This window comes from Brachyhypopomus gauderio, unplaced genomic scaffold, assembly GCF_052324685.1.
Source record: "Brachyhypopomus gauderio isolate BG-103 unplaced genomic scaffold, BGAUD_0.2 sc204, whole genome shotgun sequence".
NCBI lineage: Eukaryota > Metazoa > Chordata > Actinopteri > Gymnotiformes > Hypopomidae > Brachyhypopomus > Brachyhypopomus gauderio.
Window position 1 is genome coordinate 138868 of NW_027507025.1, and position 14681 is coordinate 153548.

The 14681-nt window shown below is 41.6% G+C and overlaps 2 protein-coding genes and 1 long non-coding RNA gene across 4 annotated transcripts; all 3 read left to right on the top strand.

Annotated features, from left to right (window-relative positions):
- Positions 1-3533: 3533 nt before the first annotated feature.
- LOC143502759 (uncharacterized) lies at positions 3534-4472 on the top strand. The gene is made up of 3 exons (XR_013127158.1): positions 3534-3951; positions 4133-4299; positions 4418-4472. It is a non-coding gene; the product is annotated as an uncharacterized LOC143502759 (long non-coding RNA).
- A 32-nt stretch (positions 4473-4504) lies between these two features.
- On the top strand, positions 4505-6552 carry LOC143502743 (uncharacterized). The gene is made up of 6 exons (XM_076995431.1): positions 4505-4596; positions 4786-4950; positions 5192-5323; positions 5445-5571; positions 5683-5705; positions 6405-6552. Exons 1-6 carry the CDS (start codon positions 4589-4591, stop codon positions 6550-6552), a joined length of 603 nt encoding a protein of 200 aa, XP_076851546.1. The 5' UTR covers positions 4505-4588.
- On the top strand, positions 6410-9023 carry LOC143502739 (ubiquitin carboxyl-terminal hydrolase 37-like). 2 transcript variants are annotated; one of them, XR_013127139.1, is made up of 7 exons: positions 6410-6530; positions 6634-6704; positions 7033-7102; positions 7179-7317; positions 7410-7513; positions 8229-8275; positions 8365-9023. XR_013127139.1 is itself a non-coding variant. In XM_076995426.1 (6 exons), the coding sequence occupies exons 2-5, from the start codon at positions 6663-6665 to the stop codon at positions 7474-7476; spliced, it is 318 nt and encodes a 105-aa protein (XP_076851541.1). In that variant the 5' UTR covers positions 6410-6530; positions 6634-6662; the 3' UTR covers positions 7477-7513; positions 8229-9023. The 2 variants fall into 2 exon arrangements, 1 of the variants encoding a protein (XP_076851541.1); XM_076995426.1 differs by having other exon boundaries at positions 8229-9023.
- The last annotated feature ends 5658 nt before the right edge of the window (positions 9024-14681 follow it).

Here is a 14681-nt window from a genome sequence, read left to right on the forward strand (position 1 = left end):
GCAGACAAACGCTGAGGAGAGCGAGATTTATTAGAAGGAATTCCATAATCATAGTCGTAACAACAGGCAGGGGTCGTAACAGGTGAGCCATCCAGGTTTGACAAGTTGATCGGCATAATCAGACACACAAAGAGAACGAACAGGGCAATGGGGAGAACACTAAAAGGAATGAACAATGGAACAGGAACAATACTCACGAAATCAAATAACAAGGATCGCGGAGCACATTGGCAAATACCGACGGAGCAAATGAACAGAACAACCGAAAACGGGCTAGGGAGACACAGGGATATAAATACACAGAACTAGACTAGACACAGGTGAAGACAATGACAACATGGGCATGGCAGACAGAGGGAAACTATGGTAACAGACAAGCAAGGCGGGATTAACAAGCAAGGAACAACAAAGACACGAAGAGCAGGACACCGGAGTGACAGCTAGGAGAGGGGGGAGTAGCCCTACGTGACAATAAAATGTAGCTGGGAAAATTATATTACTATATTACAAGTGTGCTGTAAATGCACATCAATGCATAATACATAAACTGTAGCTGGGTAAATTATAGTAGTGTGTCGTTAACAGTGGTGAACGGGATTCTTCAAGCCACCAGATTTAATCCGTCACCATATCCAGTCACGAAAATCCATGAGAAATTTGGTGGAGACACTACACATTACTGAATTGTTTACTAAAACTATTAAGGGAAGGAGAATTGCAGGTGTTCATACACATGTTGACTCGCTAGCCAGCAGATGTGTCAATTCCAGGTTCCGAAAGTAAAAGTCCTCACCAGGATTTTACTCAAGCTTGCTAGATTTTCTAATTAGTGCAATCCAGGTAAAATTAGTGGAATCAACACAATCCAGGAAGCCTGAGCAAAATCCTGGTGAGGACTTTTACTTTCTGAACCTGGAATTGACTCCTCTGCTAGCCAGGTAAAATGAAATGAAATGTGTGCTCATTTCACATTGCACATTTCATTTCATTTTAAAATACCTGGCTAGCTAGTCAAGGTGTGTATTGAGAACACCTGCAGTTTCCCTTCCCGCCTCCAGAACGCCACTCTGCAGTGTCTACTGAGTCTCTCCTGCTTCTGGAGCCCCATCAGAGCTCAGTGCTCCAGCTGGACGGATCCATCCAGCTGCCAGATGCTCAGGTAGCCAATCAGGAACAGAGGATTCACTTGTCTAAATGAACTGTTCAAATATGATGGCTTAGGGAGGTGTTGTGATGCTGAGAGAAATAAACCACTTTGGTCTCCCTGTTACCTTGCGTAGATGTTTTGCAGATTTGCAGCAAGGCAGGCTCACTAGTCGTAGCTCTTCACAGAAGAAGAAGCTCCTGAGAGCCCTGAATGCCTGTATTTCAGTCAGATGCCCTGCGTTTGGAGAGGACTACGAACAGGTTCAGCTAAACAACCCTCTGAGTCATTTAGAACACATCAGAACCACATGCAGTAGTCTGCAGGAACTGCACACAACCTTCTTTGTTTTCTCACTCTGTTGCTGCTGAAGTCCAGGAGTAATGCCCTTCTGATGTACTGTCTTCCACAGGATGCCCATGAGTTCCTGATGATGTGTTTGCTTCAGCTGAAGGAGGAGGGAGAGACACTCAGGGTTTCCTCCTTCTCTTACATCTGCCCTGTGGCAAATTTTGAGTTTCACCTCAAATCTGTGCGCACCTGCAGCAGGTAATTCTTTGCTATATCACCACATCTCCTTCTTGTAAATCAACTGCTCTTAACATGTGTTTCTTCAGAGTGTGCATTGTCACAAAGTATGCACACACTTGGTATGGGATAATGTGGGTTATTTCTGTGTGAATGTTGTAACCTCTCTGTTGATTTCTGTTGTTTGAAAGCTGTGGACTGCAGAGCTCCAGAGTGGAGGACTTCAACCACCTCTCTGTTAACCTGAGCTCTACCTTGACTGACAGCCTACACAATTACTTCAAGGTCTGTCACCACACACACCCCTACTGGACAACACTTTTTTGCCAGTTTGTTAAGTTAGGGAGCCATCCTAACCATTGTCACTCTCAATCAAAACTTTTTTTCAGTCAACGGTTTTGGAGTTCAAATGTGAATGTCAAGCTCAAGGCACCGAGGCATGTGAAGTGGTGGAGTTCTTCACACTCCCACGGTGAGTCTCGCATTATGTGAATTACCACAAACAATGAGTTTTAAAGCAGTCATCTCACACTCTTCCAGTTCTTACATCATTTTTCCTTTTGGAACAGAGTTCTGATCCACTCCCATCAGACCCTCCCATCAGACACTTCCATCAGACACTTCCTTACGTAACAGAAGTGGCTTTATCCAAGTTAGATGTCGTGCTGTTGACACCTGATTAAAAAATCTTCATCGTATAGAAATCTGGCAAATCTGTTTTGTGTGTGTGTGTGTGTGTGTGTGTGTGTGTGTTTTGTTTTTGCTTGTTTTTTGTTAATGACAATTGGATGGATTTTATTCCTCTCTCTACAGCTACAATTTGAATCTGAATTTTGTATATTTATTTAATGAAAATGCAGTTTTACTTTTTCTGTCAAGTTGTAATTTGATCAAATTAAATTTGTACTCCATGACTTGAATTTCTATGCATGTTTTGGAAACATATATCCTTTATAATGTTGTCAAACTACATTCAGTGTAAATGCAGGAAAGGCAATCTATAGATTCAGTCAGGCAATCAGCTGTGAAGAAACAGTTTATAAGCAATCAGGAAATATTTTAGGACAACCTGAAATATTGTTGGACAGTTATAAATTAGAGGGGACTTTAAAATGCAAAAAGAGTAGCTGATACTGTACATGTGAAATATAATTGAACCGCACTTTTCATAAAAGCTCAAAGCCCTGCAAGGTGCCCAAGCTGTGTGTGTAATTGTGCAGATTTCTTTCACTAATCAGTATCTTACATTCTAGTATGTGGATTTTTCTAGTATAATAATGTATAAGATGAATCACTAAACCTTAGCACTAAAGGGTGAAGGGATTTCATGATCCATGAACCATGACCATGAACTTGGTCGTCCCCTGCGGAGTATATTGCAGAGTCACTTAAAGGTTGCAAAGGAAAGATTGGGCAAACAAAAACAAAAAAACACACAAAACCCTCACAACATCGGGCATCATCATGACAGTCAAGAGATGATTTAGCCCCAAAACCTCATCTAGATGAGATTCTTAACCCAACTGTGGGCCGCGAACGCCACCTTGAGGGCCTCAAAAGAACAACAGTTTTAAACTTTGGGCCGCAGAGGGCCGCCGGACCGCATTGATTTTGAATAAAATGCAGTACACTTTCTCACCACTAGTAGCGGTAGTGCGTCACTTAGATATTTAAACAACGTATTTAATATAAGTTAAACTTATATAGCGCCTTTCTAGTACCCAAGGACACTTCACAAAAATCCTATGGGAAAAAAAAACAAATAAAAATTAAATAAATAAATATAATTAATTAAACCATACTATGACTATGTGGAAGGGAGAAAATACTGAGAGAAAAGGTGAGTTTTAAGCTGAGTTTTGAAGGAGGAAAAGGATGAACAGAGGCGGAGATGTTGCGGGAGGCCATTCCACAGTTTTGGGGCCATTACACAGAATGAGCGCCCACCAGCAGTAACAAGCTTGTATTTTGGAATCACCAGAAGACCTGTGTCTGAGGACCTAAGTGTTTGGTTTTGGATATAGGGTATAGAAGTTGTGCTAAATAGTCTGGAGCTTACAGCTTCACACTTAACGACAACAGAACGCAGCACTATTTACGTCATATAGCTACTGACGTTAACAACGAGGCCGTGACAGCGCTGCACAATAGAACCAGGTCAATATATCGCGAACATCACATTTAATGTACCTGCAAACCCGACGCGACGACGTTTACATTAATTCTGTTAGGAAGGAGCGTATATCGGACAAATGGGTTGCATTTACTCGTGTATGAAGGTAGCTATCTAACGTTTTTATACGTTGTGGTCTAAAAAGGAGTAACCGGCATTTTTATACCGGTTATTCTCCGATTCTCCGATATTTTCTCCGATATTTTTTCGATTTAAGATGTGATGCTTTTTAGGGTGTACTGAGGTTTCCCATACCCATGATTTGACAAACCAATGCTTTCCTACAGAAAAAGAACAAAGAGGGTGTGAATAGTGAAGTTAAAAAGAAGAAAAAGCAAAGATGGTGGAGACATATAGAGTCATCCTCCCTGACACAAGTAACTGACACTCAGTCCTTGAATGTCAGCTCCTCCTCCATCTCTTGCTCCTCTTCCTCTGAGGGACACTTAACCAGGTATGAAAACCGTCCCAGCCTTATGAATTGTGTAGTCACATGCACATGTGTAGTCACATGCACATTTGGTTATTATTTATTCTGTCTATGATTTTTCCCTGGAATTATTTGCCCCCAGGTCCAACAACAAACTCCCTACTGAACCCAAGAACACGGAAGGGATTGTTCCTGGTCAGAGCTCAGAATCTTTTATGATTTTGTCCCTATAGTATGTTTTAGTCAAAGACACTTACTCCAAGGTTTTGTTCTCTCCATAGGGGCTGCTGATAAAGATGTGTGCTCCGTGCCCATGGATAGGTGGGTACATTATTAAAGTCATCTTCATGGCACAGTAAAGTATGGACAATCTATAATGGTTATATATTGACATTGTGGCATAAATCAAGAGAAACTGAAAAATATTAAAAACAACATTTGTATGTATGTGAACATTTTGTGCACTACACAAACTCCATATTCATCTGTCACTTCTACTCTCTCTTTCAGATTTCCGGCTGTTGTGGTAGAGGGAGACTTTCGTGTGCAGAATTTGCAGCACCTGTTACCGCACATCGTCAGTAGTGAAAGGGTGACTGAGAGTGGCCAGGGTGAGGGCCAAGGACACGCCCCCACTGTTTCTGCTGGCAGAGACACAGAGATCCGACAGCTCGAGTAAAGACTGAACACGTTGTGTTTTAGCACACAACCATTACGTGATTTTGCAGTGTACACAGATGTAATGTACACAGTCTTTATCTCTGAACCAAAATAAAGGCACGTAGCAATTAAAGGAGCAATAAGTATTTTTGCAGTTCTTCTTCAAATTCTGAAATTATGTGACATTGACACCTAGTGGCCTGGAAGTTTTACTGATTATGTATTAAATCTATTCTAAACATTAATGTCCTGTTAGGTTTCCCAACATTGGGAATACATGTTATATGAACGCCACTCTGCAGTGTCTTCTGAGTCTCTCCTGCTTCTGGAGCCCCATCAGAGCTCAGTGCTCCAGCTGGACGGATCCATCCAGCTGCCAGATGCTCAGGTAGCCAATCAGGAACAGAGGATTCACATGTCTAAATGAACTGTTCAATTATGAGTGCTTAGAGAGGTGTTGTGATGCTGAGAGTTATAAACCACATTGGTCTCCCTGTTACTGTGCGTAGATGTTTTGCAGATCTACAGCAAGGCAGGCTCACTAGTCGTAGCTCTTCAAAGAAGAAGAAGCTCCTGAGAGCCCTGAATGCCTGTATTTCAGTCAGATGCCCTGCGTTTGGAGAGGACTACGAACAGGTTCGGCTAAACAACCCTCTGAGCCATTTAGAACACATCAGAACCACATGCAGTAGTCTGCAGGAACTGCACACAACCTTCTTTGTTTTCTCAACTCTGTTGCTGCTGAAGTCCAGGAGTAATGCCGTTCCGATGTACTGTCTTCCACAGGATGCCCATGAGTTCCTGATGATGTGTTTGCTTCAGCTGAAGGAGGAGGGAGAGACACTCAGGGTTTCCTCCTTCTCTTACATCTGCCCTGTGGCAAATTTTGAGTTTCACCTCAAATCTGTGCGCACCTGCAGCAGGTAATTCTGTGCTATATCACCACATCTCCTTCTTGTAAATCAACTGTTCTTAACATGTGTTTCTTCAGAGTGTGCATTGTCACAAAGTATGCACACACTTGGTATGGGATAATGTGGGTTATTTCTGTGTGAATGTTGTAACCTCTCTGTTGATTTCTGTTGTTTGAAAGCTGTGGACTGCAGAGCTCCAGAGTGGAGGACTTCAACCACCTCTCTGTTAACCTGAGCTCTACCTTGACTGACAGCCTACACAATTACTTCAAGGTCTGTCACCTCACACACCCCTACTGGACAACACTTTTTTTGCCAGTTTGTTAAGTTAGGGAGCCATCCTAACCATTGTCACTCTCAATCAAAACTTTTTTTCAGTCAACGGTTTTGGAGTTCAAATGTGAATGTGGTCAAGGCACCGAGGCATGTGAAGTGGTGGAGTTCTTCACACTCCCACGGTGAGTCTCGCGTTATGTGAATTACCACAAACAATGAGTTTTAAAGCAGTCATCTCACACTCTTCCAATTCTTACATCATTTTTCCTTTTGGAACAGAGTTCTGATCCTCCACATTAAGAGGTTTGACATGCTGGGCAAGAAACTAACAAACCTAATGGACATCCCCTCAGAGCTGGACCTCTCTGTCCTCCCTGGAGTGGCTTCACTCGGCCAACCGTTAAGGTCAGCTTGTACAACGGCCTGAGCATACGCTCTCTCACCTCTGTCCACCCTTTCACAATTAGCAATGAGACGCTAACTGAATGGCTTTGTGATGTGTCCACAGTGGACCAGCATACACCCAGGACAAAGGACATGAGGAGGATAATCTGGAGAAAAGCTCTGTGCCAGAACAAGGTAAACATCAGCCATTTTCCTACAGTGATCAATTAAATTTTGGATTTACAACCTGTCTACGTTTATACGTACCTGCCATAATGATGTAGTTCTCTCAACCCATTAGTAGTAAATGAGAGCAGAGAAGGACAGGGAGAGAAAGTACAGCACGTCAGCCCACTGGTGAGGAAATAGAGAGAGAGATGAAAAAGAAGATTGAAAGATGCTGAGAGAGATTGAGAAAGACAGGCTGAGAGAGATAGATAGATATGAGAGAGACCCATATCAACGATCTAAGATGCATTCTTACTTAATCATATGAAAAAACAGATGTACTTGTTGTTTGCAGGAAACTGTTCACACAGACATCTACAGACTCCACGCTGTGGTGTCTCACTTGGGTGGCAGCATGGACAGTGGTGAGCAGTCTGATAATATCCACAAACATGCAGTAGAAACTATAAAGTGACTAATGACATCTTGCTTCCCTGACAGGGCACTACATCAGCGACGTAGCTGAGGAGAAAGGAGAGTGCTGGTTAAAATTCAACGATTCAAAGGTTTCAAAAAAGACAGAGCCAGCCGTCCTTAAGAGCAGGGCAAAAACAGCCTACCTGCTTTTCTACATGCAAAGGTAGTAGCTCACCTTCTAACTCAGGTACATCTGCTGAAACACATAGAGAACTGGCTGAATTCCAGCTGCTCCTGTTTTGCTGTTGTCTCCAGTGGGGCTGGAGAGAAGAACGTGGTCCCGTGGATGGTGGACCAGGGAGAAGCAGCAGTATCCCCCTAAACCCAACTCCATGCCATGACTAAGTCAGGATACACATGTAAGCACCTACATCCTCACTTAACAAGACAGGCTACACATCTGCTCAGTTCAGTTCAGGTCTATTTCTGTCTGTTCCTGTCGTCCAATCGTAGGAGATCATTCATTAAGAACGGCTTCTGCCTTTCAGATTTGGGAACATAAATACCTCGGTCCATGGGGACAGATACAAATTCCATAAGATTTTACATGTTGGCAGAAACCTAACCTTTACCCTGCCCTTACAATCAAAATTATAAGGCTAGACACAATTAGAAACTTCCTTCCTAAATTACCACTCACACTGGTATGTGTGGTATATTACATCTTTTTATATTACTGGTAAGTTTCAAGTGAGTTATTATTTGTTCAACATTAACACTCCTCCCCCCTTGTGTGATAAGGCTACAGACTACCATTTTAAAATGATTAATGCTTAGATGGTATTTTCATTACAATTAATTAGTTAAACATGATTCAGACCAGCAGACTACAGGCAACTGCTAAATAACAAGCTGTAAAGGTGATCATCACTTCAATGCTATATCCGTTTTATCTGTTAATGGGTTGCGTTTCTATGGGAATTGTGTAAATAGCCCCTTGCTTTTCTTCCAAATCTTAGTAGATAAAAGGCTTTCTAATAAAAAATGACTATTCATGAATGACGTCACTTTAGACAGCATGTAGCCTAGATGACCTGTCAACGCTTGATTTTCTCCACCATTCATGTGTTAAAGGCCAGAAAAGGCGTGACACAGGCGGACACTGCTCCCGACTCTGGCAAGTACGCAACAAAGCGGAAAGACTTCCGTTGTTTGAAGGGTGAACCGAGTGAACCAAGCGGTGTCTGTTTTGTCCGACTGATCTGAGAAGTTGGGACGTGCCGGAGTAAATACAGCTGAGCTGCTGGTGAAAGCGAGAACGTGAGAGACTCTGCTGCTGGTGCTGTCTGTGCACGAGAAGCGCACTGATAAAAAGCTAAGTGCAACCCCCTACCTTTTTAGAAGAATTTTAACCTTCTGCCATCCACCAGTCGTAGTTTTAGGGCAGTACATTTTAATTTTTCATTTTTGTTTTAGTTTGTTGGAGTCCGTTGCTATAAATAGCTAAGTTGCTTTCTATTAGGCTGGGTACTGCTATAGGTTTATTTCATTATTTGATTTTTGGTTGTGTGTAAGGGATTTGGATTTGTTTGGTTTGATTTATTTTGGGGTTTATAATTTGGAGGGTTTGCTGTGGTGTTAAGTAGTTTTTTTTTTCCAGTGCTAGCCTATTAGGGAACATTTTGTTTGGCTAAAATATTCTATATTCTTTGGGCTCCATTTTTGTGTTGCGTCTTTGTGGGTTTGTGTGTTTCTTTGTTACAATTTCAGTTATTTTGAGTGGTGACTGCGTTTTGTTTTTGTTCTGTCCTTTGTCTGCAGCATTGCTATCCAGAACACTAAGTGGACTGTTGCGTGTCCCTCCTTGAACTGGCTGCCGAGGTTCTGGACTGGGACTGGGTGCACTTGGAGTTGATGGATTTTTTTTTTTTTTTTTTTATATATAAAATTCTTTTGTTGAATAAATATATTGTGCAAATTCCCATCTTCTCTCTGCATTTGTCAACTTGCGACTCCCCAAGGTGTAGTGGTTGGGATTGGGCTAAGGGAAATATAAAATTTTGCCCTTTGTCGGGAAAGGCCGTGACATTAGTAGTAAATAGTTCTTGGTTCTTTTCTCTGGCTGTTTGCCTAATGTCGCTCCTCAGTCATTTTGGACTCCTCAGTTTTTACATTGTATTTGATAATTGCCAGTGTTTGCTTTGAAAGTGAGCGTGCTGGTTGTGTTCTCCAGAGATCTGCACAATGCATTTATCACACTGTTCACGCTGCTCACCATGACTCACTGGTGTGTCCTGCTGTCAGAAGTACAAAGGGTTCCAGAGCTGGACAGCATCACCTGCAGCATTTACATCGTTCTGTGGATTTGTATTCGCCCCTTCATATTCCTGAACATTGTAATTGGCATTTTTGGTAGGTTACACTACAAGTCATTAGTTGTGCTGAATGAAATATGCAGATGGTAAAGTTGTGCAAGGGCAGAAGAATTCATTCATTGTCATTTAATGAACAATATTAATAAGCCAAATCCATGTTGCATACCCACACATGAAAATACATTCGGTTCTGTAAGGAGCGAACTCTCAAGTGCAACAACGAATTGAAATGCAGGTGAGTAGTTCTTTCATGCTGTAGTTTTTTTACTTAATTTGCTCAGACAATCTTTATGCATGCAAATAGACAAATTAATAGCCAAGTTTTGTTTGTTTTTTGTTCTGATTTTAGCAGATTAAGCCAGTCTCTAGTTAGTGGGTAAGTAATGGTCCCACATAGATGGGAAGCAAAACCTGTAACATTTGTGACTGTAATATGTGCTGGAAAAACCACAAAAGGATCTAAATGCAGCGTAGTGCTTCTTTATCCTCCAGACACAATCTACTGTAGCTAGCAGCACAAGACACACACAAAACACACAGTACAAAAAGAAGCGAACACAGGGCAGCAGGGTCAGGGCAGCAGCATGGTCCATACAGTCCAGAGTCCATTACAAATCCAGGGGTCGGGCTGAGAATGAGGTGTAAGGGAGAAGCAAAGGTCACAACAACGGTAGGCAAAAACGAGCAAGGAACGCTCACTATGCAACGTCAGAGGCAAAACTTCACAATGTAAAGTGGTAAGTGAGTAGTGTAAGAAAGGTGGAGGAGGGTGGGGACACACAGGGACAGGTGGAGGTCATTAGTATTCAGGAGATTGAACATGCATGTTTCGAGAAGTTGAGACCCTGGCGCTGTGACTTCAGAAGAGCGGGAGGCTTGTGTAGCTTCACTCCTTCCTTACAGTCACTTGTGTAGAATAAGTGAAGGGTGTGTGCAGATGTGTGTGGGCGTCTCCCTTGGGCTACAGGGCTGGCATACCATGACAAGCCCTAGTCCAAAATACAATGTACAATGTACAACTTTTTGGTTACTATATAGGTATTTTTTGGTTACTGCATTTTGCTCTTTGTCCAGACTTCCTACTACACTTGAGGAGGATGAGGAGTCTATTTCCACCCAGGAGACTCCACTGTATATGAAGAAGATATTTTAGACTGGGAGACGTATGTGGAGGAGAACATCAATCAATCAATCAAATTTTATTTATATAGTGCTTTTTACAACAGTTGTTGTCACAAAGCAGCTTTACAAGTGCCGAGTCCTAGCCCCCAGTGAGCAAGCCAAAGGCGACAGTGGCAAGGAAAAACTCCCTAGTTTTTTGCATGAGGAAGAAACCTTGAGAGGATCCAAGACTCAGGGGGGGAACCCATCCTCCTCTGGCCGACACCGGTCACCATGACAACAACAACAACAATTTAGACAGAAAGAAGAGAAAGAAAAGGAAAAATATGTAATAATGTCCATCATGATGTATGCATCCGGTTAGGCAGGAGGTGGCTGGCCCAGGATGGATCGCTGGTCTCCTCATCTCATTATTCCTCAAGCAGGCGGGCAGCCATGTGGAGAAATGAAACAGGGAAAATTAGCTCTGTATGAGGACATATACAGGACAGGTGAAATTATAAACATTTCCGGAGTGTGGCAGCATCTCCGGCATTTAGTTAAATTATTACAGCCTAGCTAAAAAGGCAGAACCAGAAGGTAACATAGGCTTGGGGGCATTCTGAGACAATGGCATCCGTCCACTGCACTGTCAACAAACTTGAGTGACCACGAGCAGTGACAGGACGACAGCACCAGCGCCCCAGTCTACCATAAAACCCTTCGCCTGTGAACCCCTGGATCTGTACCTTTATCTAAGGGGGGATATTAATTATCAAACGCTAAACTTAATAAGTGGGTTTTCAACCTAGACTTAAAGATTGTGACTGTGTCGGAGTCCCGGACGCATTTTGGAAGATTATTCCAAAGCTGGGGGGCCTTACAAGAAAAGGCTCTTCCCCCTGCTGTTACCTTATTAATTTTTGGAACTAATAAAAGACCAGCACCCTGTGATCTTAGTGGGCGTGGGGGTTCGTAATAGGAAATAAGTTCTTGAAGGTACTCAGGAGCAAGCCCGTGAAATGCTTTATAAGTTAATAAAAGAATTTTAAAGTCAATACGGAATTTAACTGGGAGCCAATGCAGGGCTGATAGGACTGGACTGATATGCTGAAATTTTCTAGTTCTGGTCAGAACCCTGGCTGCGGCATTTTGAACTATTTGAAGTTTATTTAGATTCCTATTTGAACATCCTGACAGTAGTGCATTGCAGTAGTCTAATCTAGAGCTAACAAAGGCGTGCACCAATTTTTCCGCATCATCCTGTGATAATGCATTTCTTAATTTAGCAATGTTACGGAGATGTAGAAAAGCTATCCTTGTAGTATTATCTATGTATTTATCAAATGATCGGTCAGAGTCGAGTATGACGCCTAGGTTTTTGGCTACTGTGCCAGGTGTAATGGGGTAGCCTGCGAGATTAAGCATTAGATCTGGAATTTTCTGTTTTGAGGCCTTAGGGCCCAGAAGGAGAACTTCTGTTTTGTCCTCATTAAGTTGGAGGAAGTTTAGAGACATCCAGCATTTAATATCTCTTACACAGGCCTCAATTTTTCTTAAACTGAGTTTGTCATCAGGTTTGGCTGATATGTAAAGTTGAGTGTCATCTGCATAGCAGTGAAAATCGACACCATGTTTGTTTATAACTGTGCCCAATGGTAGCATATATAATGTAAATAATAGTGGTCCTAGAATGGAGCCTTGCGGGACCCCATATTTAACTTTTGTACGTTTGGATGGAATATTATTGAGCTCTACAAACTGATAGCGATTTGTTAAGTAAGAATGAAACCATGAAAGGGCTGTGCCAGAGACTCCAACCCAGCGTTCTAACCTTTCTAGCAAGATCCTATGATCAATTGTGTCGAAAGCTGCACTAAGATCAAGAAGCACTAACAGCGATACATAACCTTGATCTGAAGCAAGGAGGAGGTCATTTGTTACTTTAACTAATGCTGTTTCAGTACTGTGATGGGGCCTAAAACCAGATTGGAACTTTTCAAATATGTGATGCCTATGCAGATATAGGCATAATTGCTGGGCAACAGCTTTTTCTATGATCTTAGATATAAATGATGTGTTTGAAATGGGTCTATAATTAGATAGTACAGTAGGATCAAGATTTGGTTTCTTAATCAGAGGTTTAATAACTGCTAATTTACATGATTTGGGCATGTGACCTATTGTAATGGATGAGTTAACTATAGTTAGAAGAGGTTCAGTTACCGCTGGTAATACCTCTTTTAATAACTTTGATGGAACCGAGTCTAGTGTGCAGGTAGCACAATTTAAGGAAGAAATTATTTTCTCTAATTCTGATTGTGGGAGTGGATGAAAAACATCAAGTTTTTCTCCCAGTATGCGAACATGCAGGTGATGCAGCTCCAGATGGAGGATGAGAAGGTGTTGTGGCCCAAGGAGCTTCTCCTACGTTACTTTGTGCTGATGAACAGACTCCAGGACATCCTGGATACCAGGATGCATCTGCAGAACCTACCAGGTAAACCTATTAGGTGGTTTACAGCACTGAAGGTGAAAGCTAGTGTTTGAGTGAGTGAATGACCTTTTTGTCTCTTGTCTTCCAGCTCAGCTGTTGCTTAACCTCCAAGATTCCAGTTACACTCCAGAGTCACTCCAGTCTCCAGTTAAAGCAGAATGAATAAAATATGTTTACATTATGTTGCATTGTGTTATCTTACTGGTCCAGTATGGTGACAAACTCCATTTACACTTAATTCACTGTATGTGGTTTATGGACTGTGTGATGAGGGTGGCATTCAGACCACCATATGATCTGACTTACACAAATGATAATTCATGAGGATTCCTAGAAGCTGACTGCAGCCACCATCCAAGTTATTTTAAAGGCTGTTAATTCTACTAAAGATGGTCTGTTTGCCTGTTGAGTGGGCATGTGATTCTGACTTCATGTGCATCTGTCGGAATAAGTTAATTTAACATGGATTACAGAAATTAGAACCTCAAAAAAGAGCTTATGATGGCTCTAGCACTTGTATGAATACAGAAACAGACCACTGGAGAATTATCTAAAGTTTAAAAGAAAAAAAGATTTATTAGCATTGTGCTCCACACACCTTGTACCTTCTGAAGACATTTCCATGGTACCAGATCTAGACTTTTTTTAGCTTGATGGTTAAATTATTACAATAATTCATTTTTATTGTTAGATAATTAAAATAGATTTAAAATATGTAGAATTAAGTGATCATTTAGCCCTGCATGGCATCCATACTCCACCTAGTGGTAAATAACGGGATGGCCCCCAGTGAAACGTTACTGTCCTTGAGCTAAGGAAAATTAACAAAACATTTACAGTAGTTTTAGTGGTGGGAGTAGCATTAGTATTATGTTGAATGTATACCCATGATATTTTAAATAAATATAGCAGTTTTGGTCATAATTAAAATGTAAAAATAATAGGTATAAACCATTCATGTAATTCATTATCATTGTCGTGGAAATTTCTGAAATATACGAGGACTCAGGCGTGGTTAAAAGAGAAATTTATTAATAGACAAAATAAGCATGAAAGTTCAGTCTAGAACAGAAGCTGAGAGGAGAGAGAACCGTCCCCCTCCTTTATACCGTTTAGTAGGCGGGGTTCTTATCACATGTTTACAGTACATTTGGGCACACTGAGAAACAAGGCAGAATGCACAGTAGACAGTTTTTGCCTTACATGTGCATTCTCTCCTGACAGTAGTTTTCATGTTTTAGCATAAGCAGCAGCTTATAGAAACAGCTGATGGGTCCGCGGGTCAAGGCAGATAAGAGTGTTTTCTACCTCTGCACATTCCTTTAACATAGGTCATAATACACACATACACATGAGCACATGATTTCATACTGAATCACACTTCACAATTCTCTTGTAATCAGTATAACACAATTTCCATCACAATCATATACACTATATAATATAGTATATATAGTATATACACTCACCGGCCACGTTATTAGGCACACCTTGCTAGTGTCAGGAATGGCAATCACGCCCGTGACCGCCAGAGGGCGCCATCGCTGGAATATTGACCAGAACACCTGACTCTAATTTACTATTCACCACACCCTACTTAAGGACTCTGTTCAC